The following is a 23,242-nucleotide window of genomic DNA, read 5'->3' as shown; positions in this document are numbered from 1 at the left end:
TTCAATTATGCAGACATTTAAACAAACACGTGATTCCTTATTAATGTATTGAGGCCATTTCAGACCATTCACATTATGGCGTGCTTCAAAAGAATAAATAAGTAAAAACAGTTATAAAATGCTGATAGGACAGTGATGAAGAAGCAGTGACTCAGAAGCACAGAGAGCTGAAGAATGGCCTTGAGGTCTTTGTTATCTATTTTCCAGTCTCATCAAATTTTGAAAAAGAACACTCTGTACAGGGAGCAACACAAGCGCTAAACATGGGATCTAGAACGTTTGGTCTAAAAATGATATGCAGATTTGTTGAATTGTTAGTACTTTAATAGTTGTTTGCAGAGAAAACCTGTGAATTTTATTTCTGCTTAATTTGGTAAAAGGCTGAATAAATTGGGGATGTATCTATTTGCAACTTACAACGGTTCAAATTAGCAATAATTTCTGCGTTTTTTGGCAGATGAGACCAGTACGTCCCCTTAGTCTGGCTTCAGAACAAAGTATTTCTGGTGGCCGGTTGGTTGTGGCAGTCCCGTACATCTTGTGGGCCTTTGAATACATCTAACTCATCCACAGGCACTTCACGATCACGATCTGTGCTATTAGGTTAAATATTTGCTTGTAAAATATGCAAGTTACATTTTAAATTCCAGCTTTGTGATTAAAAACTGTGATGCTAATACACACACATAAAAATCCCTATAAAATATTTCAAGGTTAAATGTGGCAATGAAGCAAACAGAGTTTAAAAGTGCAATCAGTCATTTGTCGTGAAGTCAGGTAAGCTCTACTTGATAAACTTTCAAATCACTTTCATCTCATTCCCATAAACTGTGCTAGATAATGGTGGGAAAAGAACTGCTTCTTTAAATAGCATGTATGGTCTTCATCCTCATTACAGCGTATCTGAATGGACTAATAAAATGCCTAATTAACACAGAGATAAAGTTTAATTACTATGTGATGGACAAAGGGGTGGTGTTTGTTTGAGGGCTACAGCTGCAGGGTGAGCTACAGCACCGTGACAGACAGGTGCATGTAAAAGAATAGGAATGTATGAAAATAAATATGAATATGTGCACAAATGCAGGCACACACACACACACACACACACACACAGGTACTTACTGATACATGGGCTTTAATAGAAGATGGGATGGTTTCTCATTGACATGGTAGAGAGGGAATGGATCAAATCCACCAATAAAATCAACTGAAAACCAAAAAAAAAGGTTCAAAATTAAAATATGGGGAAAATATGACGTAGAACAATGAAAATAAACAAGAAAACAAAATGATTTGAACAAATAGGGAAAATAAAGATCAATAATGATACATAAAAAGATGGGTTTTCCTTTGGGATTGAAAACACACTTGGAGTCATGCTCCAGGGCGGAAACAAAGGTAGTTTAAATGATTAAAAGTGTATATAAAGATGAGAATGTGTGATGTGATAAGTGGAAGCTTTCTAAGAGATATAGAGGAACAGGGGAGAGAAGATAAAGAGAAAAGAAAAGAGAAGAGTGGAATGCAGGGAGAGGAGAGGAGAGGAGAAACAAAGACAGCACATGAGAAAGAAAGGGAAACCTTAAGCTGGGTTTAAACTTAGACATGACCTTGACCTCATGCATTCAGCCTTCAAACTTTCAACAGCTGCATGGAGATGCAATAAATCACACAGTGAGCCTCCAACTTCACCTCCACTGCCATAGATAGCTTCTTTTCAAATGAAAATACCTTGAATACAGTTCCCATATTTAAATGATTTTTCTCTGAATTCATAATATTCATAACATTTTTCTGAAATGCACGTTATTCAGAGTCTCTTCTGTTCTCCTCTGAGAAAGCTTTACGCTAGAAAACAGAACACTGCTGTGTTTATCTGATTCCATTCAGTCACAAGAACATAAGCAAGGTCAGGTGTGGATGTCGGATGATTAGTTTTAGATCTCAAACATGACCTTGACTCATCTCAACTACTTTAACTGATGTGCCATAATCAAATGCTAGGAAGCTTTTTGCCTATTTTTTGGAGATTCTACAAACTATGGCCTTTAAAAACTCATGTCATAAATGAGGGCACTGTAAAGCAGATGAATATTGCACTAATATCTGAACATATCTCCTATATTTAAGCAACAAATCAGAAAAGGCTAACAATTCTAACCTCTCAGCTTGGTGGTGTTGTGTAATGGGCAATGGGTAAGATTTAAAAGGAGGTAGACTATGCACCATGTGGAGAATGTCATATTTAGATGTGTTCCTTGTGAGGTTTGTGTACATTTGCATATGACCCTGTATATGCATTCAAAATGCTGGTGTTCCTGCTCTAAGAAGAAATACTGCCGTTCTCTTTAAGGAACACGTGTGATACTCCTAAATAGCAACACAGTTCAAACGCAGGAGCGTTTGAGGCTCCAGCATTTCTTTGCCAGTGTAAAAGACAAAGCTTGCATTCTGGCTATGTTTTTGCTAATCCCAGAGTCGTGAAGAAATTCTCCAAATTCAGCTGGAAGCAGCCAAAGAGCTTTTTATATTCTAATGGAGGAAAAGAAGAAGGATAAAAGCGGTCAACTGCCACAGAAAACACAGTCTGCTTAAAGTTTGTCCTCAGCAACATTTTCTTTCTTTTTTTTTTTTTTTAGTTTTTCTCTTCTCTCTCTCTCTCTCACACACACACACACACACATACAGTGTGGGAGAAATCTATAATCCATGACTCCAGAAATACTGGAAGACTCTAAAAATGCAATAAAAATAAAATGTACTTCTCTAAATTGCTTGTTTTTAACAGATAAAAGTACAAAGAAAGCATTTCTCTGACTAAAATAAGTGCATTTTTTAAATATATATAAAAACTGAACTGCATCATTGAAATTGATTAGGCTAAAAAAGATGATTGTGATGATGATGTTGATAAAACAACTGAATATAAATCCTACAAACACCAATAAATAAATAAATAAATAAATAAAATTGGGGCGGCACGGTGGCCCAGCAGGTAGTGTCACAGTCACACAGTTCCAGGGACCTGGAGGTTGTGGGTTCGATTCCCGCTCCGGGTGACTGTCTGTGAGGTGTTGGTGTGTTCTCCCTGTGTTCGCGTGGGTTTCCTCCGGGTGTTCCGGTTTCCTCCGGGTGCTCCGGTTTCCTCCCACAGTCCAAAAACACATGTTGGTAGGTGGACTGGCGACTCATAAGTGTCCGTAGGTGTGAGTGAATGTGTGTGTTGCCCTGTGAAGGACTGGCGCCCCCTCCAGGGTGTATTCCCGCCTTGTGCCCAATGATTCCAGGTAGGCTCTGGACCCACCGCGACCCTGAACTGGATAAGCACTTACAGATAATGAATGAATTAATGAATGAAAAAAAAATCTGGTACAGGTGCAAAAATAAGACTGAAAAGTTTATACACATAACAGTGTTCTGGAAGGTTCCACGATTAACAGTTCAACTGGTTACGAGTGAGATCATCAAGTCTTAGTCTCAGGCTTAGTCTGTGCAAGCAAGGGTGGGCCGTAGTTTACCATTTTGTGTCAAACACTGTGAGAAAATGGTCTGTCTTTTCGAAGACAAAGTTTCTCAGCACAAGACTGCAAAGACTAGATTCAGAGAGAAATCTCTGTGCGTAAAAACCAGTGGCAGAATCCACTGCTGAATTGGGCAATAGTTATTGTCTGCTACTTTAATGAAATAAATAAATGTAGAAATGTGGAAATTCAGAAATGAACCCAGAGATTTAATTAATTATGCATTTTTCCATTAAATATTTCTTTATTAACTTGCTTGTTTGTCGTTTTAATCCTTCACACATGGGCTTGGGAGTACTCTGAAAAACTGTCACATAACAAACTTTACAAATGCCCCTGCATCAAGAAAAATATTAATTAAAGCCCAGAAATGCCGAAGAGCTCTGGGCCCGACAGACTGTGGAAACAATGATTTATGGTCAGATGAGTCCATGTTTCGGCTTGTTTTGGGGAAAAGCAGATATCAGATTCTACATGCCAGAAATGAAAAAGACCATCCAGACTGTTACCAACGAAAAGTGCAAAAAATTCAGCAGAGCTATTTCAGCAGGACAATGCCAGGCCTCATTCTGGAGGAGTTACAGCAGTGTGGCTTCATAAACACAGTGTGTGTGTTGAGTGATCTGCCTCCTGTCCATGTGTCTCATACTGACAGCGCATGGCGTATCATGAAGAGGAGAATCAGACAACTATGACCACAGACTGTTGAGCAGCACAAGTCTTGTACAAAGCAAGAATCACAAAAAAACAAACTTGCAAACGTGCAACAATTGGTATCTTCAATTCCCAAGCAATTAAAATAAAAGAGTGGTAAAATATTAGTGGTATTTACGCCCCACTCGTTTTAATACAGGACTCTGTAGTACAAAGCACACACAAACTAAAAGTAAAAGTAAAACTTGTACATACTGCCCCTGCTGGGTGACTGTTCCCAGTACAGAGCACTACAGCTGTTCACATAAGTAGCTTCAACTTATCACTCATTATTGGTGTCATTATAGAAAGAAGCTGTGTGTTGTGGGCTAATGTGTTCACTTTGTAAATGTGGCTCTCCTGTTGATCCTTCTAAGATATGAATCTCCTGTGGAGATGTTAATCACACATTTATCAACCTCAATTTTCCTTAGCTGTTTCTTTTTCCTTAGCTTTTCTTTTTTGGACGGGGCCGGATATGTTTGGATCCAACAGTCACTGTGGTGTCAGCAAAGTCTCCAGACCCAGAGCAGAAAAAACCACTGGGTTTTTGCCAATCGTGCCCACACACTCATCACGCTAACACACACACACACACACCTTCTGTCTACAAGATTATGTTGGAGCGTGACTCAGCTCTGTGCTAGCAGGTGACATTCATGCTAATGTTCAGCACTACAGCACTTTGACCTAGTTTTTTTTTTTTTTTTTTAAAAGAGGATTTTCCCTTTCAGTTACTGCACATGAGAGTCTGCACAGCACTGATAACCACACACACACACAAACACACACACAAAACTGGATCTATAAGCTGAGTTTTCACTATCAGAGACGATGACAGTGCAGCAGGTTATCAGCTGTGTGTTCTCTCATAATGACGAAGGTCGGGATTTAGATTCATCACTGATACACTTCCACAGGAAGAAGTTCAAATAAATGAGCTCAAATTAAGAGATTAACAAAGACCACACGGTTATTAAAGGGTGAGAGCAAGTGAGACAGATAGATAGAGAGAGAGAGAGAGAGAGAAGAGGAGAGGAGAAGCAGAGGAGAAAAAGAAAGTGAAGAAAAGTAGAGGAGAGTAGCAAACTCAGAAAGTGGAATAATGATGAAGTCTGGGAGGCTCTTGGGGAAATATAATCCCCCAATTCAAATGAATGTGCAAGTGAACCACACACACACACACACACACAAATACACACAAATACACAAACACAAAAAATGTGTGGACTTTAATACACATAGACATAAACCCACACTCTCAAACACGAGGGGGAAAACTGCTTGGCCAAGAAAACGCATACATTTTCTCAGTCTGTCTGTGTCTCTTTTACTCAAACACACATACATACACAGACACGCACACACATTCCACACACACACTGAAAAACAGACCCACACACAGATTACAATGACAAAGCCTTTAGCAGCTGAAACCTCAGCAGGACCCAATCTCACAGGCCAGATCAGAAGAGAATGACTAAAAACAGTCCACTCATAAAGGATTGGTCAGGCGAAAACCAAACTGTGGTTTATTGCACCACGACTTCCAGAGAACTACAGACAACAGTAGAACTCTCACAGAGCAGCTGAACGCTGAGGACATTTTATAGAGGTTTTGTGTCCTTTAGAACCAGGCTCTCTAGGGTGTACATGAGGCTCTCTAGGGTGTACATGAGGCTCTCTAGGGTGTACATCAGGCTCTCTAGGGTGTATATTACAAACAATAACATCACGTTGTCCAATCTGTGCTCATATTTCCAAAACTCTAAACTAGAGATGGGCGATATAACGGTAATACTGTTTACCACAGTATTGTTGTGTCTGTATTATTGAGTACAAGGCCAGAGTTCATTCCTGAGCATTTAAGAGAGCCACAGGGAGGGGGCGCTGTCGGAGCTCAATGACTGCTTATATAACACTCTGAAAATGGGTGGGGGGAAAAAACACAAACCAAGGAGCCCATCACTTTAGTGAGTTTAGCGCTGAGCACTGAAAATTGATCATGAGGTCGACTGTAGGTCATATAACAATTGGTCAAGGGAGAGACTGACGATGGCTTTAACCATAATCATATACAACATTAATAAATAAGCATCATAGCCTTTTGCTGCCTCAACAAACAAAAGATTAGGCAACCCTGAAATGTACAGCACCTTCTAAAGTTGCAGTGGATGCCTTTAAACGCTCCCTAAACAGTGACTTTATGACACATGAGTAAGCATTCAAATTCTTATATAAAGACAACATTCACACTTTTATTTATAAAATTCCAAGGATGTTTCCTCACCATTTGCTGTAGATGGAACTGACTCTAAATTCCTGAAAGTGCTAACTGCAAACACAGTAAACACAGACCGAAAGTGCTACAAAACGAAACAACTTGAGTAACGATTGAGTTTCTGTGGTAATTCAAACAGTGAATATTCTTGAAATGGAATGTCAAACAAGCTGATAAGTTGAGTAGAAATCCCTATGCTAGTGCTGGGTGATGTGAGTGCAAATCAATATCACGATTAACTGTACATTTTACCACGATTAATAAACAATTATTTTCTGTTTGTATTTTTGACCCTCAGAGTTCAGTGATGAGGCTTATACTATAAATATGCTCCAGTATTAAGGGATTTTGTTTATGTTGCTGGGAGCTTGTTCCTCGCTAGTTTTTTGAGCACTGTTTATATTTGGTGAGTGATTGTTTGTTTTCAGCGTTTACATTTGACATCTTTTTGTTCAGTGTCATTTAAATTATAGTCAAAACACAGCACGTCCAAACCACAGACGCTGTGTTTTCTTTGGTACGAACTGCTTGAGTCACTTGTTTGGCCTCGGCATTTAGGTTGCTTCCATGTGGCAGATAGTGGCAGAATCACATGACTACAGCTTGGTAGCGTGGTTTTAAAGGGACAGTACATGAACACACAGTGGGGACATAACAGAATAAAAATAATTGATATAATTGATACAGACAAAATGATGTCAATTAGAAGTTCTGAATGTCCATGTTTATGCGTATGTTATGAAGCCACTATGTAGGAAGCTTTTTAAAAAAAAGTCTTACCAGATTTTTCATCTTAAAGTAAAAATTAGTTTTTTATTTTGACCAAGTAATGTATTAAAATATGTTTAGGTTTGCTGCATCACTCCACTCTTCTCTGGCATTTAATGAGACTCAAAAGGGCACCTCACATTGATTGTCAGCTTCTCAGGTGCAACAGCAGTTGATTAACTGCCAGAAACATTTACCCAGAAACATTCTATTGTAAACAGTCCATTGTTTACAGAAGTAAACAGTCTATTGTAAATCATATGAATTAAATGATCAAAATGCAACATTATTTTGCTGCCACTTCTCAGTTGCTTATTAGTGAAGAACTGCAGACAACGCAAATCAGCATGACAATGGAATTAAGCTGCCTACAAGCCGACGCGTAACCCATCATTTTCTACTGACATTAATTTTAATTAATAGCACTGATTATAATTTATTATTCATTTTAAATTCATGCCTCACTTTACAATTTATATTCTTTGCCTCAGTTAACTTTTTTTTGTCTGAATTAATGAGGGCCACAACTCTGGACAAGTTCCACAGTGATAATAAAAATGTACACTTTATTCCCACAGGCTGAACTCTGTTCTTGAAAGAAAGCCCTTGTTTTCTCACAGAACACCTGCTGGACACTGGAAAACTTTTACACATACACACATAATCACTAGGGCTTTGAGACACAAACACGCACACACACACACACACACACACACACACACACACACACACACACACACACACACACACACACACACAGATGACCAGACAGACAAGGACAAACCAACAGCTGGAGGCTCTTCTGTGCAAGACCTGCTGTCAATTAGAGGGAAAATAAACTGAGAAAAAAGGATAGAGGGACAGGGAGAATCAAAGAAAAAGAAAGATTAATCCGGGTCAGACTAAAGTGAGACTGCTGCGTGTATATAATTGACAGCAGGAGGCAGTAAAAATGCATCACAAAGAGAGAAAATTTGTCAGAGAAAGAGAAAGAGAAAGAGAGAGAGAGAGAGGGAGAGAGAGAGAGAGGATAGCCAGCTCGTAAAAGTATATGCTGTTATAAGTATTTAAATACGCTGCTGTTGTATTTATTTGGAATATAAAAAAAGAAGATTTGTGGGAAAACTAGCATTTAAAAGAAGGAAAACAACAAAGTTAAGCTGTTCTAACTGGATGATTTTACTTGGCAACATACTCCTGTGAAATAAAGCAGTGTTAGTCGTTAGTTCTGACAGATTAAACATGAACATTAAAAGGTTGTCAAAGACATTCCAAGTGTAACAGAATTTACACATTTACAGTGATTAACTCAGTAAAGAGTCATAATATATAGCTCCTTTTCTAACAACTAACTGACATCGTACAGTGTGTGTGAGGGACTGGTTCCAGGACCCCCCGCAGATAATAAAACCCCTGGATACTTATAGAAAACTGCATGGTATTTGCATATAACCTACCCACATCTTCCATATGCACTAAATCATGTCTAGATTGCTCATAATACAATAAAACAATACAATGTGAATGCTGGGTACATAGATTTTATACTCTATTGTTCAGAGAATAATCCCAACACATGCTGGAAAGAGACTGAGGATTGGCAGAAGTGGTGTGTGGCTACATCTCACTTAATATGCGTGGATTCAGCTCACAGCAAATTGAAGTTTTCTGGAACTTTCTGGAGTGTTTTTCAAATTTTTTTCAAACAATGGTTGGGTGAATCCACAGATTCAGAACATTTAGATATGGAAGGATTTTCTTCTAAAAGAAGCTGATTCTTCTAAAGCTATGGCAGGAGGGACGTCCTTACTTTGTGGAATCGTAGTTAATCTATAAATACTGAAAACATCAGTATTGTTGAGTATCACTAATATCAATACTGTGGTATAGAGGACATGTTGCCTTTATTGAGTGTGTGTGTGTGTGTGGGTGGGTGGGTGGGAGTGTGTGTGTGTGTGTGGGTGGGTGGGTGGGAGTGTGTGTGTGTGTGTGTGGGTGGGTGGGTGGGAGTGTGTGTGTGTGTGTGGGTGGGTGGGTGGGAGTGTGTGTGTGTGAGAGAGAGAGAGAGAGAGAGAGAGAGAGAGAGAGACAGAGAGAGAGAGAGAGGGAAGGCAAAATAAATTCAAGACGTTCAAGTAAGATAGAAAAATACAGGTTGTTGTACTCACAGCTGTCTTCCTCCTCTGTGATGGAACTCACTACATAGCAGGCGTACACAAATCCCAGCAGCTGAGGAGACAAAGAACAGCACATTAGCTTCTTAGAGTCTTTGTGAAAAAGACCAGACAGAGACACAGAAAAGGAGAAAAATGGAGCATGTTAAAATTCGCTTAGACTCTTACAGAGCTAATTCGGGAGAATATCGTGTTTTCCACCATAACATCTCCCTTCAGTGTGCATGTGTGTCCCAGACTACATGCGGCAGAAAATAACTAAGACACTTGTTAACATAAAAACGCAGTCAATACAGGAAAAGAACAAAGGCTCCCAACATAAGTCGGCTCTCGCACCAGTGCCAAGTTAACAGATCAGTGAGAGCAGAGTATGTACTCTGGCCATATTGATGGGAATGCCATGGCACAGAGGCAGATGGCACAGCTCTGTTGTAAAATACATAAAGGAGTGGGGTGGAAAGGCTCGGCCCAAAACTACGAGTGGCACTACGCCTGAGCGATTAATCCGTCGTTGGGCATGCTGCCATAAATGTACAGACTGGGTGTTGGTCTGAGGACATACCGCTATAAACCATCCTCTGTATGTAGTGCTGCTTAATGATATGAAGTATGTGAGCTATGTGTTGCTCTTGGAATGTATTAAACATTTTTATATGGTTTGTATCATGTTTGTGGACTGGTTCCAGAGATGGCACAGAGGCACTAATATGACATAGAGAAATTACAAAAACAGTTTGGGTTAAGCCAAATTCACAGACATTTGTAAAATCCAATCAGATTAACCCCTCATTCCCTTTGAAAAATCAAGAGTGTGCTAGCAACACCACTGACAATTTTGTCATGGCAACAAGCATGTAGGAATCATAATCAACCTTCTATAAATATGAATTATTTTCTCATCAAATTTATTATTATTATATTTACTATATGTGTTGTTAATAATTATTGATGTATTATGTTTATAATAATACTCTGTATATAAAAAAATAGCAGTGTGCACGTGGGTTTACTCCGGGTGCTCTGGTTACATCCCAACGTCCAAAACCACGTTTTTGCTACTACGGATTGGCTACTTAAAATTGTGCATAGGACTGGCGCCCCCTGCAGAGTGTGTTTCCGCCTTGCTCCGGACCCACCGTGGCCCTGAACTGATAAAGCAGTCTGGAGCCTACCCAGAATCACTGGACACAAGACAGGAACACACCCTGGAGGGGGCTTCGCAGGGTGACACACACTCACACATTTTTCCAAATCGCCAATATGCCAAACCGGAGCAACAGGAGGAAACCCACGTGGACACGGAGAGAACACACCAAACTCCTCACAGACAGTCACCCGGAGCAGGACAACCTCCAGGTCCCTGGAGCTGTGTGACTGCGACACTATCCTGCTGCACCACCGTGCCACCCATAAGGTTTATATATAATTATGTTTAGGTCACAGTGCCCACCATTCAGTGAAAACACAATAGAGGAAATGGCTGCTGGGCCAAACTCTGCTAAAATAAAGTAAAACTTGTTGCCTTTTGACACATCTCAAGTTAGTTTTGACTGATCTGGAAATGCCACTTCCATCACGGAAAATGTCAACAGCCAAAAATTACAGTGTGTGGAGAGGAGTGTGGTGGCTTAATTAACACCAAGTGTTCACCTTGATTACTTTAAAAGATGGGGCAGGGAGTATTTACGTGATCTCATGTCAGAGCTAATTAACACAAACCTTAAGCCAGGCAGGGAGCCTTGATTTCCACCTTTGTTGCAGTAGCTCTGTGACTCTGGGAATGATTTTTATTGAATGTTGAGAGACAGATGGTAAGAATTTGATGGTATTCAGTCACATAAATAGTAAGGTCAGGAACTGATGGGGTATGATTAGTTCTGGAACACAAACCTCACTCCAACTCATCCCAAATGTATTCAATGGTGCTCCATCACTCCAGAAAACAGAGTTCCACTGTTCCCATGGGTGGGGGTGGGGGTGGGGTCTGTACACCCCTCTATCTGATGCTTAGCACTGAACGTATTGAACTTACCCATTTTATTAGGAATGCATTCCTACTGAGATTCAACACCTCTGTCAGAAAGTAGCAGAAGTCACTAATGAAAAGAGGTTTCTACATAGTGTCGGACATGAAGAGAATAATGCTGTCATACAAATGGAAATTACCAAGGCCATATTTCCTTAAAGTGATGAAAAGTGAAGAAACTGAAAAGGGCATTTTAAGCGTTCACTCCAGCAAGAGCTGAAAGTAAACACAGGGTTATCTCCGTTCTTGTAAAAGCCTTGACAACCCAGCCATCCTTCAGTAGCACTTATTCAATAAAGCCTATTTCCTTTAATGAGGCCAATTAATGACTAATTCCTCTTTAGGGGATTGAGGCAGGGGGGAGGCACAAAGAGGACCACCCTGAACTTTAAACATTACAGTGCCCTCACGTTCATCTCCTCTGGAGAACCCTTCTAAACCTCTTTCATTAAAGCTATTAAAATGTAGCCACTCAAGGTCTTAAAGTCATGCTCCATTTATTTGACTGTGACACTGCCTCTCGTGCTTTTTACTAACTTGCTTTCTTCGCTTTTCTAAAGCTGAGAACAGCAGACTGCAACAGTGTCAACACCTTCTTTCTCCATAATTTATCCCTCCTTTTTTACTGCTCTCTCTCTCTCTCTTCCTCTCTCTGTCCCTAGCTTCAATTACTGCCTAACTTGTACAGATACAGCTTTGATGTAGGGGTCTTCTTGGGTTCAGAGTTTCTTATCTGACCTGATCCACACCTCTGCCCTGCTTTAAACTCAACAAAAATTTTACCGGCGCCAGCTCCAGAACTCTGGAAATAAATTAAATAAGCCGTGGTATCTGCACCGCTGATGTATCTTTGCTGCAAAGTATTCCACTCTTCCACACCTCAGTGAAAGAGTTTTTGCCTGCTCTTCTGAGACAAGATCTTCAAACTAATTAAATATGAAGAAAAGGCAACCTCAGTAAACGTATTCTCTCTTTGGAACGTAACCACTCCATTTATCAAAAGGAAAAGTATGTCCAAAGCCAAATGTTTTTGAATAGTCACTTAACCGAACTGATAACTGGGATTAATTTAACTAGACGTTCTCAGGCTTGATTACGGTCAACCACTTAATAAGAATGTTCCCAGCAACGTGAACACTGTGCCTTTAAACACGTGAGACAGAAAGTTAATAAAGTAGAAACATAAAAGCCTTAAAAGGGTTCTAAAGCCATGGCTATAGAACTCAAGCAGACAATGAGGAGGAAATAATTTTTCATGGTACCTATAAAAATCTCTACACCAGTAATTAAACCCATTTATGAGGATGAACAATGATTCGTATTTTATAACAGAATCCCAGTTTGTCATTTTCAAATTTCATTTTAGAGCTAACTTCTGATTTATTACTGAGGAATTCATAGGTTCAGATTTTTCTGATGGCTCTGAGCGGCGCAAATGCCTTACTGTCATTGGCCCTGTACTCAGGATATTATTAGTTCAAACCTGGCTGATGCCTATGCCATCTGAGGCTCAGTCTCTCTGGGTGGACAGTATGATCCTCCCCCTCCAACTCATCATCCCTCCACCACTGCCCCCAATCACCAGTATGGGTTTCTATTAGCAAATATATTAAAACTGGGGAGTAAGTGTTTGCCACTTGATGTCTCCATACTCTATTAGTGGCAGTTTGAAAAGAAGCAGTGGCTGGTTTCACATGTATCTGAGAAAAGCCTGTGCTAGCATCACCCTTCTAGCCTGGTAGCGTCATGTGACTGGGGTGTCCTTCTACATGGTATCAGCAACTGCAAATTGAGCAGTAAATTATAAAATAAATAAATCCATACACATATTGTTCTGGAAAATGTTCTTTATTAGTTAACACTTAATAAAATTGTAAGATGCGGGTAATTATCTGGTTTATTAGAGGCTAAATTACAGCATCACACAGCCATCTGAATGCACCACTTTCTTTTGCTTGCTCCTTTGAGCTTCGTTATTTTTGAGCATAAAGAAACAAATCCAATCCACCCTGAGGAGGGAAGACAAAGCCTGAATCACAATCTACTGTTCCAGTCTGTTGCTAAGTTCAACTCTAGGTTAAGCCTTTCTTCAGCACAAAGGACAATGGTGCACCACCATTTAGAATCAAACAGCCTTATCAGGCAGAGACAGGAGTGTGACAGACAGACTACTGCTGATGACTGCAGATTCCATACAGTTTAGGGTTAAATTCACAACAGTAGAGTATTACTTAGCCAGAACATCTCTCCAGTAGCTCCAGTGTATAACCAGTATACAATATGAGCCTGAAGTCCTAGCTCTTAAGCATAACATATGCACAAAAAAGGCACTTTCAGTATACTGCTCTTCATTATTGGGGCAGGTTAATTACTTGGCAGTGCTCCCCTGCTGTGCCTGAAATTAGTGTAAATGAAGCAGTAGCCTCAGACACCCATCTGTCCCCACAGACACATTCAGTAGAAGATACTGACACAAAGACACATAATTAGTCCAGCTACACAATTACACACATCCACAGCATGAACAGGATCGTTTTAATATTGTCACCCATATCTTACAATAGCATTTCATTATAAATATACTTTATGTTTTATAGTGAACAGCCAAAAAGTCTGGTCCAAATTTCATTCACTGAATAATTCATTCATTCATTCATTCATTCAATCATTCATTCTCTGTATCTACTTCAGGGGTGCAGTGGGTCCAGAGCCTACCCAGGATCATTGGGTCCAAGGCAGGAACACTTCCATTGTAAGGCATCACACTCAACCAGTGTGGTAATGAATGAATGAATGAAGCCATCTGAAATATTTTTAGAGCAATATCCATCAAATTTCCTTTTGTAAAACTATGTCATGTATGAATAGGCATGTCATTCATTCATTCATTGTAACCCTTATCCAGTTCAGGGTCGCGGTGGGTCCGGAGTCTACCCGGAATCACTGGGCACAAGTCAGGAACACACCCTGAAGGGGGCGCCAGTCCTTCACAGGGCAGTAAATAATTCAGTTTAAGTGAATACAATGTGGGATAAAAATTAGTGGTAATTTTGGGCCAATTTTATTGGCATATTGAAATTTTAGCAATTAAAAAAAGCTTTAGGCAAGTAATATATATATAACCTGATTTATTTTGGATTGAAACAATATATTAGGTGTACAAATATGTTTCAGAGAATGTCGGTGTGACAGCAATTCAAACATCAACACATTAACGTCAAAATCACCATTTTTCAATCATCTATTCCAAAACTCACATGTCCTTTGGATACAATATTATCCCCAAGAACAGAACAAATTCATGCACATGCTTTTGCAACGCTTTTACCTGATGCATTTTTTCCTAAATGCAGTGCTGAATACATTCTTCTTGCATTCCACTTTCAAATTACTGCTTTTTAGTTCAAATGGTCATTTTTAAAACAATGTAACAGTTACCAAAAATGACAAATGAGTAGGAGAATGTTCAAATTGTGTATTACAATTAAAATTTAAAGCACTTTAAAACTAGTGTACATTTAATGCACTCAGGCACACACACACTACACTGAAGTGCACAGAAGAGAAGTAAGTACATTTAAGTAAGTATCTGGCTGAAGTCTCTGTATCTTCCAGTCGCCTGAAGGAAGCACTGTCTGCATCACATCAGACCCAGGACACTCACATACACTCACACACACACACACACACACACACACACACACACACACACACACACACACACACACACACACACACACACACACACAATCAATCGAACAATGGAGCTCTCACTGTTCCCAAATAAACACTAAAATACAGCAGACTTTACACAGGCTTATAGAGTTTCACAGCACACACTTACACACCGACTGCAGGTAAAGAACTACTGAAACCTGAAACAGGGCAATAATGTTCAACCCCATCTCCATCTGCCTAACCGCTGCTGAGATTTTCCTGCAGATTTAAACTAACCACAAAATGTGTGTAAAAAAAACTCAAACAGTTAGTAATTTACCTCCCATCTGAGGTCCTTTGAAGTGAAATACAAAAGAGAAATTACCTCATGCTATTATGTTCTAAAGGAATCATCACTGCAATATGATAGTGCTGTGAATCACCTTAAATCTGTGATTTTCCTCATTACTTCCATGTCATGAATTCAAGTCCTTCTAATGACGTGCACAGTGTCTGTTTATATATCTGTATATATCTGTTGTGTTTACATTAATCTGAATTCACTCAGATGAGTGAAAAAAACCCAGATTCCTTGCATTTAGTGAATGGAGCTACTTTAAGATTCGTTCACTGTGTACACTGATGTTCAGTTGTGTATGCAGAGATTATATCATCTCAACTGAATGAAATAAATAGGACTGTAGCAGCTGTGTGTGAGCCTAAGGTCACCAGTGCTCAAGGCCAATGGCACATCTGTCTACAGTTATGCTCTGTCATCAGTTAGGTTCACTGTGTTGTTATAAATGGTATATTAATGGAAAAATATTGGCCTGTGCTGATAAGACTGCTTGGCATTACTGGCAAACACCCACTACATTCGTCTACATCCACTACCGGTCAGTGTTACTGGCCAGCGATATGTAGACAGGCTTCAGGCTTCACTTCTGACGATACACATAAAACACAGTGGGGTCACTGTGACAGTACTGCCTTGTTTCCGCTGACAAGATTTCATCAGCCTACAACCAAAACCAAACTATCACTAGAGAGAGAGAGAGAGAGAGAGAGAGAGAGAGAGAGAGAGAGAGAGAGAGAGAGAGATTTAAATTCACTTTATTTAACAATTAACCAACAGATCTCAATTTAACAAACCCTTAGCCCATATAAGAAACAATAAACAAACACGCACACACACATACACACACACAAACACACCATCACCACACCATTACATTGCCTGATCAGCACACCCCATGTTCAAATACTAAACAAAACAAAAATACATAATGTCCTTCAGATTCAGAACACTCCAGTCTCTCATCCAGCTCAAAGAGTCTGAATCCCCACTCTGTTTCTCCAACAAATGAGAGTCCAGTGGAGGTTCCTCAGACGAGGCTGTCATAGTCCGTGTTAAAAATCCAAAGGGGACAGTCAACTGTGAGCAGTCAATACAGAGGCAATGGACAGGCTCCGGCTGAGAACAACAGCGCCGGCCTGTCTCCACTTCCCGGACAGTACTCACCCTGGCAGCAGTAGCCCATGTCTGGTACGCCACCATGAGGCTACCGTTTCTTAGGGGCCGTTGATCCAAAACAGCACCTACCTCCAGAGTCCAGCAGTGCTCCCACCACACGAACAGTCTGTAAAATCCACTGTGCTGTGTGCGCTGTACACACTGTCGATATCCATCAATCCATTCGTCTTTAACATTCTCCACAGTGTTCACAGGGAAAAAACGGTAGGCCTCAGAGACACAGATGTGCCATAGAGACCTACTCAACGGAAATAGACAGACACTTCCGTGCAGTCGTCAGCCACTTCTTGAGTCTGAACCGTCTCTTAGGGGACAGTGACATGTAGTTCTCATGTTTAGAGGCGTACTGCACAGATCTGATGAACTTGTCAGTGTCAGAGAAGTAGTTTGTCAAGCTCACATTCCTCTTGCCTTTAGTGACATTCAAAAACCGGTTAATCTTCGCGAGAGAATACACATCCATTGGGGGGTCAGTCATTTCAGACGAGGCCTCAGACGGACCGGCCTGGGTCAAAGAGCCCAGTCTACAGGACATACTGACAGGTAACTCAGACATCCCTGAACAGTCTGACACCACGCTGTCCTCCTCAGAGTCCATCACAGCGTCCACCGAATCGCCGAGACACTCATCCCGCACACGGCCCACGATAACGTCATCTTTCTCCAAAACTGACTGTCCATCGTCCTCCACGGGTTTATCAGTTTTATACCGGGCCTTTCTGTGGGTGCTGACACTAGGCCCGACCGAGTCAGTGGGGTCACTGGGTGTGTTCACAGATGCAGTGCTAACATTCACATCATCCTCACCACTGTTAAGAGTTACATTCATGGAGGCCTCAGTCCCATCCCCATCTACCCCCTCCCCACCTGCAGAGCTGACGGGTTCAGGCCTCCTCTCAGGCCCAGAGACCTCAGCTACCACCTCAGCTACCTCCTCAACCACCTCCCCACCACTATCCCCTACCTGCTGCTCTTCCATCAAACCATTCCGTTCATTCTTACCACCCTCCTGCTGCCCCTCCATTAAATCGTTCTGTTTGTTCCTATCCCCCTCCTGCTGCTCTTTTCTGTGCGGGCAGCCGAACTGTTTATGGCCGATGTCTCCACACTCAAAACAGCGGAGTTTTTCCGTACTCGCGAACACTATGTACGAGCCCTCCTCGTATCTAACTCTAAAACTTACGTTTAAAGTCTGATCTCGGTTATTTAAAACCATGAAAACCTGCCTCCTAAAAGACATGACATGTTTTATCAGCGGGTTTTTAAAACCGATCGGAATTTTTGTCGTGGCACCGGCGAATTTGCCGAACCGAGCCAGTTCTCTCAATAACGCCTCGTTAGTAATGAACGGCGGGACATTTGAAACCACAACGCGGGTCGCGGGTGCACGCACAGGGCTGACCTGCACCAGCTCTCCCCTCACCCGGATCCCCGACTCAATCAGGCCGCTTACACAGTTCTCCTTCAACAAAAACACCACCACCGCTTTGTTCATTCGAGAAACCGATTCAATGTTCTCGTATCCTACCTGCTCCCCGACCGCTAACACAAACTCCGCTAACGTCGCCTCACTCTCCGGGACACACCTGACGCCATGGCGGGGAGTCGGCGTCTCCACACCGGCCTCAGAGGCCATGACTCCAGCCACAAACTCCTCACCACCGGCCAAAAACAGTTCGGTACCAAACACCTCACTAAGCTCTCATACAGAAGGTGAAATAAAGGATAGAAAGTAGAAAATCAAGAGAATTAGAAAAAGTTGGCAACAAACGCCAGAAACCTCCACACGCCACCACGGACAAACCGCGCGCACGCGCAGAGAGAGAGAGAGAGAGAGAGAGAGTAGAGAGTTCTAAAGAATATTTGGCAGATGTCATTGCATGTTATGCTGGTTTGAGATGTGTAATGTGCATGCATCAGATAAAGTGAGGAAGAGAAAGAGAAAAGTAGAGAAGCAAGTGGAAGCTAAAGAGAGAGAGAGAGAGAGAGAGAGAGAGATAGAGAGAGAGAGAGAGAGAGAGAGAGATAGAGAGAGAGAGAGAGAGAGCTAGTCAGTCAGAACAGCCTAAAGCCATCAATTGAAGCTTAAGTATCAATATTAGATTTCATAACAACAGTTTCTCTGTGTGTGTGTGTGTGTGTGTGTGTGTGCACAGTCCTGTGCCCTCTCTCCTATAACAGAAATGATATTCAGGGCAAGTTTTATTTGTCATCTCATCCACTACAACGTCTAACTCTTAAGGTCTATTAGAATTACTTGTGTGAAATGTTGAAGAGTCCACAAGCAGCTACTTATCTCTTTAAACACCAACATGCCACAGATCAGTGACAACCTAAATTCAACATTCCAAGCTGCTCCCATACAGTTTACTGCATGATACATTATAGCAATAAACATCCCACCCTGCTTTGTGGAGTGTATCAGCATGCTGACCAGGTCCGGCTGACCTCAGAGAGGATAAAAGATCCAAGTCACTTTGAAAGAGGGATCATTGGGGCATGAATAGTTGGAGCTTCAGACACAGGTATAGATCAGCTGTCTAGTGTTTCAAACGAAGCAGTGACTAAAGTGACACCTGTGTTTAAATCTATGAGTAAGACATCAGTGATTAGAGAAAACAGAAGAGCAACTGTTCTTCAGGCGACTGAGACCAGGTCGGCAACAACACCCCACCCACTAATGCACAGAGGGGTGTTAAACAAGGGTCACAACGTACAAACCTCCACAAATGATGAAGGCTCATTTGAGAGATCAGTCTCTTCTAAAGACGTGAAAAAAATGTCAATTCAAGCTTTCCTACGGCAAGACACGTATAGTCAAAGCATTTTCATATTTTGGCCACTTTGTTGTCAGTAGAGGGCGCCACGGTGGTACAGCAGGTAGTGTCGCAGTCACACAGCTCCAGGGACCTGGAGGTTGTGGGTTTGATTCCCGCTCCGGGTGACTGTCTGTGAGGAGTTTGGTGTGTTCTCCCTGTGTCCGCGTGGGTTTCTTCCGGGTGCTCCGGTTTCCTCCCACAGTCCAAAAACACCTCCAGGGTGTATTCCCGCCTTGTGCCCAATGATTCCAGGTAGGCTCTGGAACCCCCGTGACCCTGAACTGGATAAGCAGTTACAGATAATGAATGAATGAATGAATGAATGTTGTCAGTAGTCTGAATGGCCACATGCCCTGGAGAATTTTATTGATTTATTTATTTAAAAGGGGATGTCTATGATTGTAGGGAAACAGTGTTCTCTCTGGTTTGTTTACATTCAGAAGCTCCATGTCTTTTAATTTGGAACTGTATGTTTGAGGAATAAAAAATGACTGCTGTATGTACATGGCTGAAGTTTAAATTGTCTGTATGTTTTTATTCAATGTATGACTCTTATATGTAAGTTCTGTTGTTTAGTTTTTTTTAAGCATTTTTGGTCTGTTTACATTTTATAGTTAGTAGTCTCCCAAATTGGTCTATATCTGAAACAGCAAAAATAAGTCAATATTACCCAACTATGAAGCAGAAATAGAGCAACATCCTCATCCCAGTTTGTGCTTTGAAACTTTTGGAGTTCTCTTTGTTGTCTAAAAAACAGATGCCTTTCACTGCCGTGAGAAGAGAGAGGGAGAGAGAGCCTAGCATACTGGACTGAGACCCTTTGTTTTTTTCAGCCATTTACAAACACTGGGCCTTTGTAAACACACTGTTCAACAAATATCCGCACCAGTGTAATTTCCATACATTCACAAAACACAATTTATTCATTCATTAAAAAATGTCTTAAAAATTTAAATGCCACAAAGGTTTTGTCAGAATTCATCAACTAGAAAACAAATCAGAAAACGATGAAAAATGAAGGAAGTTTCAGGGCCAAGTGAAAGAACAAATTCTTGTGGCTCGAGTATGATTTGAGAAGGATGTGATGGAGAGAGGGCTGCCAGGTTCTGCAACAGGCAGGCACTACGAGCTCCTTCTTTACTGACACAATATTCAGAAACACAGCTGCAGCTTTCAACACAAGCACAGTTTCAACCCTGTGATCTTCAGCAATCCAAATAAAACCCTGAGGCCCAACTGATCAAAGCTTTATGAAAATGAAGGTGGGTGAAAAGGATTGAATGATCAATTTAATTACTGTAGTGTGAAAAGACATCATGTGATGGCTTTTTGATGTTTATGTCTGTTTGTTGAGTGTAAATATACACATTAAAACACACACACACACACACATTTAAACATATAAACATGTCAACATTTTTGGCCCCAAGGCTCGCTTATTTTGTGGCCTGAGTTTTTAAAGAATATGTTTATCGTTGTCTGTGGCAGTACAGGCTGAAAGACTGACCCCAACAATGAGGGGGTAAAATATATTACCAATACACTCTGTAGACAACAATGTTTGATAACAATTAACAAAATATGAGCCGGGGCGGCACGGTGGTGCAGCAGGTAGTGTTGTATTCACACAGCTCCAGGGACCTGGAGGTTTTGGGTTCAAGTGCAGCTCCGGGTGACTGTCTGTGAGGAGTTTGGTGTGTTCTCCCAGTGTCCAAGTGGGTTTCCTCCGGGTGCTCCGGTTTCCTCCCACGGTCCAAAAACACACGTTGGTAGGTGGATTGGCAACTCAGAAAGTGTCCATAGGTGTGTGTATGTGTGAGTGTGTGTTGCCCTGTGAAGGACTGGCGCCCCCTCCAGGGTGTGTTCCCGCCTTGCGCCCAATGATTCCAGGTAGGCTCTGGACCCACCGCGACCCTGAACTGGATAAGTGGCTACAGACAATGAATGACTGAAAATTATGAGCCAGATCTAGTCTGCACATATTGAGTTATTCCACAAGAAGCACTTGTCAACAAGAGCACATAACAATTTGGCACAGTACTCAATAATTTGTATCAACATATTTTTAATGAAGAAGAATCTGTTCTGGAAATTACACAAAAAGCTGATCACCTTCTGCCTGTTGGAAAGGTGTTCCTGTTCAACAACAACAACAACTAACAAACAAACATCCATCATTTCCTCACAATTCAGCACCTCCTCCTCTGGGACTAATTTCCTGCAACACTCTGGTAGAGGCAGCATTCCAGAAGAGAATTCCAAGTCAAATTCCCTATGTAAACTAACAGAACCGTTTCTTTGTCTCTGAGGAACTGTCTTACCTCCCCACAATGCATTATTAAAGAGGAGTGTGTGTGTGTGTGTATGGGTGTGAGAGAGAAGAATGGTGAGCGAGAGACAGAGACAGAAAGATGGAGAAAAGAGGAAGAAACACCAAGAAAGAGAAGGAATGATGTCATTCAGAAGACAAAAATAAGCAGTGCCGTGGAGGGAAATATTTACTAGGAAAAACATGAATGACAGAGAAAAAGAGAGAAACAGAAAGAAAACCTGACAGTCAGAGGGAGATGCAGTTGCTCCAGGCAGGGTAGAACAAGAAGGGATAAAAAAAAAGATAGAAAAAATAGAGGAGGTGAAGCCTGAAGGTCAGTTATTATGAGCTGTCTCAGGTAGCGTCCCACAGCACTGAGCTAATGGGAGAATCAGTCTCTCTGTCTGTCTCTCTCTCTCTCTCACACACACACACTCACACACACACACACACACACACATACAGGTGATGTCTCCAAACCTTGAACAACACAAGACCTTCAGTCTTTCTCACAACATCTAGCCATCTCACCCCTCTGTCCATCCTTTCCAATTACAACTCTCTCTCTCTCTCTCTCTCTCTCTCACACACACACACACACACACACACATTACACACACAGGTGATGTCTCCAAACCTTGAGCAACACAAGACATTCAGTCTTTCTCACAACATCTAGCCATCTCACCCTTCTGTCCATCTTTTCCAATTACTTCTCTCTCTCTCTTTCTCTCTCTCTCTCTCGCTCTATCTCTTTCTCCTTTTCTCTTCTCTCCTTTTCCTTTGATGGTATGAACTGCTGGAGCTGACGCTGATAAGCATAAAAAGTTGTTTACAGTTGTGGTGGGGGATTGACCTAGTTATATAGACACACAACACACCTTATATGGAATATTTATGACCTCCCGCAGCACCCTGTAGCATGCAGTAAAACGTTTAGTCACACAGCTCAAAAACCATTTTCTGTTCCAAGAGTTCAGACAACAGAACACATTCATCAGCTATATCCAAGCTATAACCCATCCAAGTTTAATAGCAGCTGTGTAGCAACTGTTACAATTTTACTAAACTCTGACAAGAATATCATTACAGCTAATAATGTTTAGCACTAATGCAAAATTGTACAGCTAAATATGTAGCACTGACCTCCAGATATCTAAAATTTCCATGTTATAATATTCAAATGTAATAAAACAATGTGGCTGGATACACAGGTTTAGCTAGCTAAGCTAAAACTTAGCAGCTAGCAACAAGAGAAACATGGCTGCGGGACGTAGAGGCTGAATGTTGGGGCACAAAGAACACAAAACAGGAAATGCTTTCTTCAATTATTCTTTCTTTCATTATTATGGTTAATATTACTACTCTTCGCACTCTTTATACCATAATGTCAGTCATTGGTAGGTAATTAAATTAGTAGGGTAATGCATGTGAAAATACAAATGTTTTACTACT

The 23,242-nt window shown here is 41.1% G+C and overlaps 1 protein-coding gene across 3 annotated transcripts in view; it reads right to left on the bottom strand.

Annotated features, from left to right (window-relative positions):
• The window catches only part of nkain4 (sodium/potassium transporting ATPase interacting 4), a 72,246-nt gene that overhangs the window by 5,406 nt on the left and 43,598 nt on the right, over positions 1–23,242 (bottom strand). For 2 of the 3 annotated variants that reach the window (XM_066670946.1, XM_066670948.1), the window contains 2 exons: positions 9,435–9,495; positions 1,126–1,210 (listed from right to left, as the gene is read on the bottom strand). In XM_066670946.1, the coding sequence (XP_066527043.1) occupies positions 1,126–1,210; positions 9,435–9,495 (146 nt within the window). The remainder of the gene's footprint in view (positions 1–1,125; positions 1,211–9,434; positions 9,496–23,242) is intronic. The other variant, XM_066670947.1, reaches the window with a different exon arrangement.

Source organism: Hoplias malabaricus, chromosome 5 (assembly GCF_029633855.1).
Source record: "Hoplias malabaricus isolate fHopMal1 chromosome 5, fHopMal1.hap1, whole genome shotgun sequence".
NCBI lineage: Eukaryota > Metazoa > Chordata > Actinopteri > Characiformes > Erythrinidae > Hoplias > Hoplias malabaricus.
Note: the sequence above shows the minus strand (reverse complement) of the source record. Positions and strands in the feature narration are given on the sequence as shown.